Source organism: Phoca vitulina, unplaced genomic scaffold (genome assembly GCF_004348235.1).
Source record: "Phoca vitulina isolate PV1807 unplaced genomic scaffold, GSC_HSeal_1.0 scaffold43, whole genome shotgun sequence".
Lineage (NCBI taxonomy): Eukaryota > Metazoa > Chordata > Mammalia > Carnivora > Phocidae > Phoca > Phoca vitulina.
The window spans coordinates 10179052-10192590 of NW_022589746.1; the positions used below are offsets into that span (position 1 = coordinate 10179052).

Sequence of the window (13539 nt, forward strand, 5' to 3'; positions counted from 1 at the left end):
ATACAGTATTTTAATTTCAAAAAAAAGCCAAAAGATTCATCACATTTAGCATGATGCCTGGTATACAGTAAACATTCAGTAAAAATTGGCTCTATAATTAACAATGGGGGGGCACCTGGGTGGCTCAGTTGGTTGAGCGTCTGCCTTCGGCTCAGGTCGTGATCCCAGGGTCCTGGGATCGAGCCCCGCATCGGGCTCCCTGCTCAGCGGGAAGCCTGCTTCTCCCTCTCCCACTCCCCCTGCTTGTGTTCCCTCTCTGGCTGTATCTGTCAAATAAATAAATAAAATCTTGAAAAAAAAAACAACCAATGGATTAAAACAATAAACAAAAATATATGAGCCCAAAATGGTAAGAAAAGCTTAAAAACAATTTCCTAGAGTATATATTTAAATAGAAAGTTGAAGCTCACAGAGAGCAGCAAGGGGCTCTGCATTTTCGGGATCTATCCGCTGGGCCCGCTCATAGTACTCAGCAGCTTGCCTCTCTTCTCCCTCCAGCTTGTAAACAAGCCCTAGGGCACATAAACTCTGCACATCTGAAGCATCATGACCAAGTCTCTTCAGAGCCAATTTCTTCAGAACACTTGTCAGTTTGGGACGGAGGGATGACTGGTCGCTGATCTTTAAGGCCTCTAAATAATGGTGGATGGCAGTACTTTCTGACTTACAGTGAAATTCCTGAAAGCGGCCGTAGTAGTAGTAGATCTGATGTTTGTGATCATCAGTTATGTTCTCCAGATGAAGTGATTTCTGGAAAACTTCTTCAGCTTTACTACACTTGCCTGCCTTGACATACATGTTGGCCAGGTCTGTGTAGACAAATGGGAACTTGGAGTCTCGTCGCACAGCTACTTTGAAATGAGAGATAGCCATTGTAATAAGCCTGTCCATTCTCAGTTTATGGACCCTTTAGGTCTGTTGCCTGTGGCCTTCTTGATTTCGATCATTTGCGCCCGATAGCAAAGTGCCATCTGGTGATGCAGGAACGAAGACATTGGTGTCACCTTCAAGGCCTTTTTCAAAACTTCAAGAGCTTTGTCCCAGGAATTTTTTCTCCTGTAGAATTTGGCTGTGTAACGAAGGACATGAGGTTGGGAGGATATTTGGTCCAGGATTTCTTCAATATACCTTTCCCCTTCATCTTCTGCTTGTACATCTTGAAGCTTCAGTGCCAGTAAAAACCTTAATGTAGGCATTACCTGGGTTCAGGGCGACAGCCTTCCTCAGCAGGTCCAGAGAAAAGCTCTTTATACACCCGTGTCTGGCAGTATCGTCCAGCCGGTACACTGTGATGGCATAACCGATGTTAAATTCTGGATTGTCAGGTTCCGCTTCCAGGGCCTTCTCAAAAGCCGCTTTTGCCCTGTGGTAATACTTTCCTCAAATTTCAAGAGTGCCCACCCTCTCTCACAGTCAATCTCAGGTCTGTCCAACTTGTAGTCAGAAGGACTGGACAGTTTCTTGCAGGTGGTCCCTATCTTGTCTAAATGCTTCTGAGCTTCCTTAAGCTGGTCCATGTGATAATACACCCAGGCATAGTTTCCCCAATTGACCAGATGTCGAACTTCTTTGTCTGAGTGCTCTCGCTGGATTATGTGTTCTGCTTGTTCCAAGCATTCTAGGGCGTCTTCATTTTGGCCTTTTAGGTGTTTCACATAGGCCAATAGGTTATAAAGAGTAAGTCTGGATTCTGTGGTGACAAATTCAAGCTGCTGCCCAATTGTATCTTCCACATCAAACAGAATGTCTTCCTTAAGTAAATTCCATGTAAAGTGACATTCTGACTCCAACAGAATGGCCTTCAAGGGGTCCTTAGGAATTTCACTGTCAAAGATAAAATCCTTTTTAAATTTTTGAAGAAATAAGTCCATTTTTAAACCTTAAACATTGTTCTCTGCTTAGCAACCAAATTGATCTTCTGTTGGAATTTCCAGTTGAAGCACTAGGCCCCTATAACTTTATATTAGTTTCCTCTGTGTACAGCTATATCCTAGAAATATTTCATTAAATTCTCATTATTTATTGCAAAACCAGTTCCTCAAAGATGGCTGGGTATCGATTTCCTTTTGGCAGTCACTAACTGTGCCAAGTACCACTTATTTTTACAGAGAGAAATTTAAATGTTTTGTTTACTAGCCTTGAAAATTAAGAATCATAGATCTGTAAACAGTCAATAACAAACATAAAAATTCCATTTCTGTATTATGAATAGGAAAGGAAAGAAGAATAGTCAGAAATAAGAAAAAGAAGTACACTGAAGGAGACACGGAAGCCATACCAATACATCATTTTTGCAGAGGGAGGAAGAAAACCCCACAGAGAGAAAAGGCCCAGAAACAGACAGGAACAGGTGTGCCAAGAGATGGGGAAAGCATTTTAGGTAGATAAAAAGGGGAGTAACAGATTTCAAAGAAGATAGGGAAAAAGCAAAAGGAGGCTGAGTAATAAGCTCAGTAGGTTTTTTTTTAAAGATTTTATTTATTCATTTGAGAGAGACAGAGAGCGCACACAAGCAGGGGGAGAGGCAGAGGGAGAGGGAGAAGCAGACTCCCCACTGAGCAGGCAGTCCACCCCGTGGGGCTCCACGCCAGGAGCCTGAGATCATGACCCAAGCCAAAGGCAGACGCTTAACCATCTGAGCCACTGAGGCGCCCCAAGCTCAGTAGGTTTTGCTATAAAGTGCCACGTCCTTCTGTCCTCTGGGGTTGTGGGCAAGAGTAAAGGCTAAGGGCTATTATGAACTTATCAATGCCCTTAATATTTACTTCACAAATATTTGCCCAGCTCCCTTTGTACGAGACCCAGTATAATTTCTGCAGAGCCCACTGGAAACAGGATCTCTGGAACTAGGAAGGTGAAGGGGAAAGGAAGGGAAAGGAAATATTTATTCATTACGGACAGCCTTCTATGTGCAAGATCTTCTAAATAACCCTGGGGATGGAACCCTGAACGAGACACAGCCCTGCTTGTACAGAGCTTATAAGTAAATAGTCAATAACAACTCAGCATTCCAGCCAAGGTCCACGGAAGTGACCCAGAAAGTGTACACAGTCCAGTGCTGTGGACATCTCTGGCTTTGATTTGGTGAAGATCCCTTCTCTTGGATTTCATTTCTGGAACATCCTTTCCCTCTACTATCAGTCCATGTGATTGGAGATGGGTGGTGCACCATTCACTCCGGTCTGGGAAGACACACGATATTCTAGCCATTCCCTGGTCCCAGTGATTTACTCAGAGATAGTCCAATTAAAATATCATTTTGCTGAAATGGGACTTCACTAGAAGTATGTCTCTTCCTTCTAAAAATTTTAAACTGGTAGAATATAAGTTTGGATTTGCTGGTGGCCTTCTTTCCAGATTTGAGGACAGCCTGCCTGAGAAGGAATCTAACAGAGTGGAAAGCAGAGCTTCGACAGGAGGAAGGACAGAATGCCCAAGATAGTGACTTAACAGCCTTGCCTGGATCACCCTGTCTACCCCTGAACTTCTCTTAAAGAAAGAACTCTTTCTTTGTTTAAGCTAGTTTGAATTAGGTTTCTACTATCTGCAACGGACAAAGTCTGGATTAATATTCCTAGTTTTATTTGTTTGTTTTGTTGATGGTGGTGGTGAGGCAGTCAGGAAGGACTTTCTAAATCTGCCACTGGCCGTAATTAAGAAATATACAGAAAAAAAATTCCTTAAGGCTTCTTTCGAACAGAGAAGTGCTCTGCTTATGGGATGAACAGGGTACACTGTGTGTGAGGACATGCATGTATATTCCCCTTTCTACTGCACACAGGACCCCCACCCCCACACGTATTTGTATAAATGTTTATGAGCACTGTAGTACTATTTCCATCAAAACATTTATTGACCACCTCATCATCTGTGCCAATTCTAGTTGTAGTGGATACAGTAGTGAGCAAGTAAGTTCGAAAAAGGCCCTTTCTTCATGGTAATTTCACTCTGGAAGAGGAAGGAGCAAAAGGAGTTGAAAGAAAAGAAATATGGAAACAAATCAATATGGAAACACAAATGGACAGCATAATTCCGGATAGTGAGGAGTGTTAAAAAGAAAAAAAAATCAGATTAATGGTATTAAGTGGTGGTGGTATGTGTGTGTGGGGGGGGGTACTTTAGTTAAGACTGTGAAGGAACAGCCCATGTAGAAAGGGGCAATTGAAACAGTAAGATCTCAGCAATGGAACAGAAGCAGTCCTCAAAGATCTGAGGGCAGAAGGGTCTAAGCAACCGCTTCTTGACCAGGGTGCTTTTGCCCTCCCTCCCCCGAAACATCTGGTAATGTCTGGAGACAACTGTGGTCATCACACTGGAGGAATGCTACTGGCCTCTACTGGGTCAAGGCCAGGGATGCTGCTAAATATCCAACAGCGCACAGGGAGGCCTCAAGCACCATGAGTTATCGAGCCCAAAATGTCAGTCGTACGGAGGTTGAGAAACCCTGGTTTGGGCTGAGGAACCAGCAGGTGCAAAGGCCCTGATGTGGGAACAGACTCGAAATGTTCATGGACCAGAAGGAAGGAAAGTGTATGTGATGCATAGTGAAGGGGAAGAGTGGGAGATGAGGCATGGTCGTAGCAGGGACAGAGGTTCAGGGCTTGCAGCCCATGATAAGGAATATTAATTTTACTCTCGTTGTAATGGGAAACCACTACAGGGAGATTTCTAAGTAGGGAAATGAGAATGTTTGATACAGGCTTAAAAAAAAAATCCCTCTGGCTGCTCTGTGGAGAATGGACGGGGCGGGGGGGGGGGCAAGAAAGGAAGTTGGGAATCTGATAGGGAAGTATTTATTCAACAAACAATTATCCAGAGAATTTATTCAGGGCACTGTTCTAAGTGTTGGGATACAGCAGTGAACAAAACAGGGGGAAAAAAAAAAGCCCTGACTTCATGTATCTTACATTCTAATGAGGGGTCGGGGGTGGGGAGGGTGTGCCATAAGAAGACCCCAGAATAATTGAAAATATAGAGTATGTGAGATGGGTAAGAAGTAATAAGGAGAAAAATAAAGCAGAAAAGGAGAAATGGGAGGCTAGCAGGGGGTCAAATAGGTAGTTAAAATTTAAATAGTATGGCCGGAGCAAATCTCCCTGAAAAAGACATGAAAGCAGCTGTTGAGGGGCTCCAAGGGGAGTGGGAGCCAGCCAATGCTGGGGTTGCAGTGGAGGGTTAGTGAGGTCTGGGTGGTTATGTCTGGGACAGAGCTGACAGGTCTTTCTGATGGGTTGGGTGTGGGGTGGACCAGAAGGAGAAGAGGGAATCCCGGGTAACGCTTACGCTTTGACTTCAGGAACTGAGTGGGTAAGTCGAGAGGACTATTTGCAAATGTTAATTTTGAGATGTCGGATTAGACATTCAAGTCAAGAGGTTGTGTATGAAGTTGGATATTAATGAAGAAAATACTGGGGATGAAGAGAGTGAAGTTAGAACTAGGGATATAAAACGGGGAGTCACTGGCATGCACATCAACTTTAAAACCATGAGTTCTAGAATGAAATTACCCAAAGAGTGAGCACAGGCAGAGAAGAAGGTCAAAACGAAGCTGTACTACACTCCAGGTCAAGCAGAGTAGGAGCAGGAAAGGAGGCCAAGCACGAGCAATGAGGGAGGGAGCTGGAAGGCACTGGTGTCATGAGAAGAACGAATATTGTTAAAACGTCCATACTACCCAAAGCAATCTACAGATTTAATGCAGTTGCTACCCAAATACCAACAGTTTTCACAGAACTAGAACAAATAATAATAAAATTTGTATGGAACCGCCGAAGACCCTGATTAGGGAAAGCAATAATTGAGGAAGAAGAACAAAGCTGGAGGTACCACAAACCCAGATCTCAAGATTTACTACAAAGCTGTAGTCGTCAAAACAGTCTGGCACTGGCACAAAAACAGACACAGAGATCAGTGGAACCGGATAAAGAGCTCAGAAATAAATCCATGCTTACATGGTCAATTACTCTTCAACAAAAGAGGCAAGAACATACAAAGGGAAAAAGACAGTCTTTTCAACAAATGGTGCTGGGAAAACTGGACAGCTACTTGGAAAAGAATGAAACTGGACCACTTTCTTATACTATACACAAAAACTCTTAGGGGTCCCTGGGTGGCTCAGTCAGTTGAATGACCGACTCTTCGTTTCAGCCCAGGTCATGATCTCAGGGTCATGGGATCCAGCCCCGCATCTGGCTCTGCACTTAGCACAGAGTCTGCTGGAGATTCTCTCTCCCTCTGCACTTTCCCTCACTCACGCATTCACACACTCTCTCTCTAAATGAAGAAATAAATAAAATCTTTTAAAAATTTAAAAAAAATAAACTCAAAATGGATTAAAAACCTAAATGTAAGACCTGAAACCATAAAACTCCTAGAAGAAAATATAGGCAGTAATTTATTTGACGTTGGCCACTGAAACATTTTTCTAGACATGTCTCCTCAGGCAAGGGAAAAAAAGCAAAACTAAACTATTGGGACTACACCAAAATAAAAAATTTTGCACAGCAGAGGAAACTATCAACAAAATGACAAGGCAATCTACTGAATGGGAAGAGACATTTGCAAATGATAGGGGTTAATATCCAAAACATATAAAGAATGTATAGAACTCAATACCAAAAAACCCAAATAATCTGACTAAAAATGGGCAGAGGACTTGAAAAGACATTTTTCCAAAGAGGACATACAGATGGTCAAGAGACACATGAAAAGATGCTCAACACCACTAATCAGGGAAATGAGAACAGCAGAGTTTCCTGAAAAAATTTAAAATAGAATTACCATATGATCCACTACTGGGTATTTATTTACCCAGAGAATATAAGAACACTAATTTTATTTATTTATTTATTTTTAAAGATTTTATTTATTTATTTGCCAGAGAGAGAGAGAGCACAAGCAGGGGGAGTGGCAGGCAGAGGGAGGAGAAGCAGGATCCCCGCTGAGCAGAAAGCCTGACACGGGGCTCGATCCCAGGATCTGGGATCATGACCTGAGCCGAAAGCAGACACTTAACCAACTGAGCCACGCAGGCGCCCCAGAACACTAATTTAAAGGGATACATGCACCCCTATGTTTATCACAGCATCATTTACAACAGCCAAATTATGGAAGCAGCCCAGGAGTCCATTGATAGATGAATGGATCAGGAAGATGGTGAGATACACAATGGAGTATTACTCAGCCATAAAAAAGAATGCAGTCTTGCCATTTGCAACTACATGGATGGAGCTAGAGAGTATAATGCTAAATGAAATAAATTAGTGAAAGACAAATACCATATGATTTCACTCATATGTGGAATTTAAGAAACAAAACAAATGAACAAAGGAAAAGAGACCAACAAAAGACCAGACTCTTAAAATACAGAGAACAAACTGGTGGTTGCCAGAGGGGAGGGAAGTGGATGAGGGGATGGGTGTAGTAGATTAAAAAAAAAAAAAAAGGAAAAAGAGAAAAAAAGAAGAAAAATCCATGATGTCACAAAAGCCTAAGGAAGAAATATTTATTTCAGGAAGGACAGATGGTTATCAATATGTACAATGACTCTAAGAGGTTGAGTGACTGAAGACAGAGAAGAGATTACTGTTTGTGCTGGAGCAAAGCTGTGGGGGACCTTGATGAGCATTTTACTAGAAAAGCAGGGATGAAAACATTACTGGTTGGGGGGACAATGGGAGGTGAAAAAGTGGATATGGGGAATACAGGCCACTCTTTTCAAGGAATTTTACTATTAAGGGAATAGACAAATAGAACTCCATCTGGAAGGAGGCTGGGGGAACTGTCAAAAAAAGTTTTAATCATGAAATTTTTAATGACTTAATGATATGCCAATGGGAATGATTCAGTATCAAGGGAAAGAATGATGCCTGCAGCAGAGAGGTGAGGATAATTACAAGGAAGATGGAACATGAAGCAGAAGTGAAGCTCTACATTGTTTTTTTTTTTAATTTTTTTTGAAGATTTTATTTATTTATTTGACAGAGAGAGACACAGTGAGAGAGGGAACACAAGCAGGGGGAGTGGGAGAGGGAGAAGCAGGCTTCCCGCGGAGCAGGGAACCCGATGCGGGGCTTGATCCCAGGACCCCGGGATCATGACCCGAGCGGAAGGCAGATGCTTAACGACTGAGCCACCCAGGTGCCCCGAAGCTCTACATTGTTAATACTCAAATATTTTAACTACAGCCTCAAACTCGGAACCATGGTTGCATGCCCTTCATCATCTGTCCCATGTCTACTTCTCTAGCCTCATTTTGTACAATCTTCTCTTATTCATTGTGCTCCAGTCATACTGGCCTTAAAAAAAAAAAAAGTTTATTTCCTCCGCCAAGTCTATCTACCTCAGGGTATTTGCACCTGCTTTTTACACCCTTACTCTGAACTCTTCCTAAGAGAATTCTAGGGATTACTTAGTCTCATAATTCTGGTCTTGGCTCAAATGTCAGCTCTTCAAAGAGGGGTACCCCTGACCACTCTAGCTAATGCTGCACCCCCACCTGGCCAGTCATCCTAAAGTCTAGTATATCTCATTTTCCTGTCCTGCATAGCACTCATATCAATATTTGCTGGGAGTTGGGAAGAAGAGTACTTTGAATCACATATGAGACTGAGGTTTTAAACTGGATGGGACTGAGTCTTTAGGAACGGGGAAGGGGCTGTCTTAATAGCCAAACGTGACAGGAGTTAGAGAACTGGATTAGTGGCACAGCTAGTAGTAGTAATTGAACAAATAAAACCATTTCATACTTATAATCTAATCTACTACTCCATAAATTGTTTTCCAGCTTTTATAAAAACTAAATTTCATCCTTAAAGACAATATTATCTTTAGTACACATTTAAGTTAATTTGTAGATTATTAATTTCAGTTTTATAATTTTCATAATTTATTCTCATTCTCTCTGTGTGTATACAGGTGCCACCTTTTAGTGATTGTAGGTTCTGGTTTAGAACCAGAGCTTGCCAAGAGACTTCCTGCCATGATGGAAGTGTTCTTATCTGTGCTGCGCAATATGATGGACACTAGCCACAAGTGACCACTGATCCCTTGAAATTTGACTAGGATGGCTGAGGAACTGAATTTTAAATTTTATTTACTTTTAATTAATTTAAATAACCACATATGACTCGTGGCTCCTGTATGAGACAGGACACTGGAGATACTGGGCCTGGCCAGCTTCATAGAATAAAAGGCCTCTAGCACAACAGGTTAGAGCTGTCCTTTTAACTTAAAATTGTTTGATATTTTATTCAAGGTGAAGAGCTAAATTAAATGGCAAATCAAGACAGATTTGAAAAAACAACCTTATACATATGACCTGGGCTCACTGCAGATTTGGCTCAATAATGTAAATGCTGTACCATTTATAATATATGATCCAGAATCAATCAGATGAGCTTTCAAAAAACAAAACAAAACAATCCCCCCACCATAAAAAACCAGAAGCTGCCATTCATCACTAGTTTACTGCATGCCAGGCAGTGTGCCAAGCACTTCCAAATTACATTTAATTTTTATAACATTTTATTACTTTCACATTGTATGGATGAGGACTGGGGGACAGAGTTTAAATTACATGTCCGAGGTTACTCAGCTATGAAGTGGCCAAGCTCGGGTTCAAACCTCATTCTGCCTGATTCAGAGTGCATAAAGCTACTGTCTTTCAACCATAATGCTATTCTACCTCTGTAACATAAAAATTGGAAGTTGTTTTTAGAATAGTTTACTTTAAAGTATAGGATATATGTAATGTATTTAAAATTCATTTTGCCTGGGGAGGACCTAAAAAGAAAACGTGAAGGGATTTTAGAGCAGCTTAAAGAACAGCTAAGAGGTCTGTTTGGCTGCCCATGGGGAAGGACAAGCCAGGTATTTAAAGGTCTCGGGTTAAAGTGATCGTTTCAAATATGAGCCCTCAATCAAAAGTCCCAACATTCTACATTGTTGCGGTCGTTTTAGATGGAGCCGCTTCTCACCGGGACTTGCTGTGCAGAGTGCTTGAGATAAGAAGTGGCAGAGGGATTTATTTCTTTAAGGATGATTAGTGGCCCTCTCAAACAACAAAAGAGCTAGGTAAATATATATTAAAAGTGATCCAGGGTCACCTGGGTGGCTCAGTTAGTTAAGCATCTGCCTTCGGCTCAGGTCATGATCTCAGGGTCCTGAGATTGAGCCCCGCATCGGGCTTCCTGCTCAGCGGAGGCTCTGCTTCTCCCTCTCCCTCTGCCGCTCCCCCTGCTTGTACTCTCTCTCTCTGTCAAATAAATAAATACAATCTTAAAAAGTGATCCGAAGGAAGGGCATTGATCTTAGTTATCAAAGATATAATTATCATCAAGAGAAATGAATTAAAATACTTTACTCCTACAATCCAATAAAGACTTCCTCATATACCCTGATGACCTTCCAACATACTTCTTCAACTTCTGATCTCTCCCCTGAATTCCAGACTTCAGGAATTTTTAGTTCACATCTTCAATTAGAAGTTCAGTTGGCATCTGAAATAAACATACCCAATACAGAAACCTGGACTCCTTGATCCTGTTCCTCCCGTCTTCCCCATCTTGTTTGGCAAATAAGCTAGGAGTAATCTTTGATCCCTCCATTCCTCTTGTCTTAATCCCTCATCCAATCCAGTACAAAGTTTTGTTAATTCTACCACATCTCAAATCCATCCACCTTTCTGCATTTCCATTGCTGTTTTCCTAGTCTGAACCACAATCACCTTTCCTTGGGGCTGGGGCAAAAATCTTGTCTCCTTGCTTCCTGTCTTTATTCCCCATACAGTCCTGATAAACTTTTGAAACTGTAAACCAGGTCATGTCAGTCTTCTGCTTACAATCTCCCAATGGCTACCCAATACCCTTAGATACTAATTCAGCCCTTGCCATGTCCCACAGGTCCCTAAAGGAGCCCGGCCTTGCCTACGATCTGAGCCTTTTTCCTCCTACTCTCCTCATTCACTGTGTTTGAGACATATTGGACTTTTCTTCCTATCTCAAACACATCAAGTTTAAGGACTTTTATACCTGTTGTTTTTACTCTACTTGGGATGCTCTGCTTCTAAATTTTTGCATGACTAGCTCGTCCTGTTACTCAGCTCAAATATATCCTACCCAAGAGGCTGCTGGGGCAGAACTATCTAAAACGGCCCCCTCCATTCTAGATCACTCTCTTAGCCCATTACACTATTTTATTTTCCTTGTAGCTCTTATCACTTTCTGAATTATGCTGATTATTTACTCACTTACCTATTATTTATTTCTCCCATTTAAATATAATCCCCATGAGTACTGAGACCTTATTGTGATTTTATTTTTTTCACCTGTGTCCGCAGCATCTACTATGCTAGGCAGATAATGGAAGCTCAGTAAATAAATATTTGTTGAATGAATGAAAATGTAGATAATATACTGGCAGCTTCTGGCACGTCCAGCCCAGAGGTTAGGCTTAACATAAAAAGCACCTGGATTCCAGATGAGGAATTCCTGCTAGTTCTTCCCTTCCTGCTAATGGCTCCAAACTTTTTCCCACTTCAGTCTTCCGTATCCCACTTGGCTTTATATCTCGGCATGCTCTCTGTCTGGCCCTATGTTTGATTCTGAAAATAGGTTTTGGACTGTCTTCTATGGTCCTGATTGGGAAACCTGGTATGATTGTCCCTTGGTGAAGGTTAGTGGTGCACCAAATCATGGCAAGACAACCCCTTAACAGCCTGCCCAGGCCCCTGCCCATCAACACAGTACAATGGCCCTCTGCTTCTGTTCTGAAGGTCTACCCCAGCCCAGCCCAAGGAGGTTGAAGAGGGCTGTCCCAGGGAATATGAATGTGGCCGTGAAATATTAAAGGGTCATTCAGTCAGCCACTGAAGTGCTTTGCCCAGACCCTGGAATTTGTATACAACTGGATGCCATGATAAGTTATACTTTTAAACTTTGTCCAGTTAATTTTTAAACTTTGTCTCTGGGAAGCTGGCAGAGAGAGGCTCTTGTGTCTGAAAGAGGCAACATTTATCTCTAGGCAATTTTGATTTTTGGCCAGGAAGGAGCAGCCTTTCATTGTTCTTGGGGGACAGTCCCCAGTGGGGTCCACTGGCTTCCAGGCCATCCCGCATACACATACAGTGCACCCCTTTTTCCTCCTCCTTTCTTCAGGCACCTTCCTGAAACCTCCCTCCCTTTCTACGGATGTGAGAGGTGGGGCACTCACTAAATTTCATTTTTTTACTTCACATAATAATAATCAGCATTTGCAAATATTAACATGCTAAGCAGTTGATTAACTCTTTCCACAGTCCTAAGATTTGGATGCCATTCGTTTTTACGGATAAGAAACGGACTCACAGAGTTTAAAAAATGTTGCTTTGGGTCATCCAACTAGTAGGTGTTCGGAGTCAAGACTTGGAACAAGAACTTAGCCTCTAATCCCTCAACTCGTTAATGCAGATGGTTCACTAATCAGGTGCAGGGCAGGGTGCTAGCGCTGGGCACACAAACCCGGTGAGAAAAACAGCCCTGCGCTGTTAGGAGACAGCTACAGACATCCGCACAAAATCGCGGACTGGGCGGATCACCAAGAATCTGTAGCTCCCAGGAGGGGACGAGCTGAGACCCCGAAGTCAGAAAGGCACTAGGGCAGTAGCAGCAGGTCCAGGTGACGAGCCGGCAGCGACAGTCCCGGGAGGGAGCGGGAGGCCAGCGCAGGCGGGGCCCGGGCTCGCGGGGGCGCCCACCCCGATGCCCGCTGCGGGGCGCCCAGGGCTCGGCCCCCGAAAGGGCCGCGGCGCAGCGCGGGCCACGGAGTCCGAGGCCTACGCGGAGTTTGGGAGCAGAAGCGGAGAAAATCCTCACCTCATGGTGGTGGCGGGCCGTCCTGGGAGGCGGCCGTCCCCTCGGGCTTTCTGCTAAGGTTGGGGAGCCCGGGCTCCTGAGCGAGGGGCGTGCGCGTGGGGCGCGGGCAGGCGTGGACGCGGGCGGGCGGGGAGTGCGCTTCCCGCGGGCGGACGTCTGCAGCGCGAGGTCTGCGCCCCGCGGGGCCTTCGCCTTTATGAACATAGGCGCACCCGAGCGGGAAAACGAAACTAGGTAGTCACTCTGTTCCTGGACTAGTCGGAGGCCAGATCCAGGAAACAGAAGCTTGTGCAAGATCCTGGTGTGGGATTTGCAGCGGGGCCTCTGGAATCTGGTCTGGGGTCTCGCCTGCCTCGCCGAGTATGCACAAACTCGAGTGATTTTTTTTTTTTTTTAATAAAATGACAGGAGAGGGGCACCTGGGTGACTCAGTCCGTTGAGGGTCTGCCTTTGGCTCAGGCCATGATCAGGGTCCTGGGATGGAGCCCCGCGTGGGGCTCCCTGCTCTGCGGGGAGTCTGCTTGTCCCTCTGCCCCTCCCCCTCACTCATGTGCACGCGGGCTCTCTCTCAAATAAATAAATAAAATCTTTAAAAAAATAAAACAACAGAAGATTGTTCTGTGTTATTTTTATTGTAAGGGTGGCAGTGATGCTCTTTGTATCTCTCTGCATCCTAAGCGGAAAGTCC

The 13539-nt window shown here is 43.6% G+C and overlaps 1 protein-coding gene across 1 annotated transcript; it reads right to left on the reverse strand.

Moving 5' to 3' along the window:
- Nucleotides 1–284: 284 nt before the first annotated feature.
- On the reverse strand, nucleotides 285–13019 carry LOC116648436 (interferon-induced protein with tetratricopeptide repeats 5-like). The gene is given in 5 exon segments (XM_032430419.1): nucleotides 285–902; nucleotides 905–1175; nucleotides 1177–1382; nucleotides 1385–1824; nucleotides 12852–13019. Coding segments are annotated over 5 exon segments (1437 nt in total). The 5' UTR covers nucleotides 12857–13019; the 3' UTR covers nucleotides 285–387.
- Nucleotides 13020–13539: the final 520 nt, after the last annotated feature.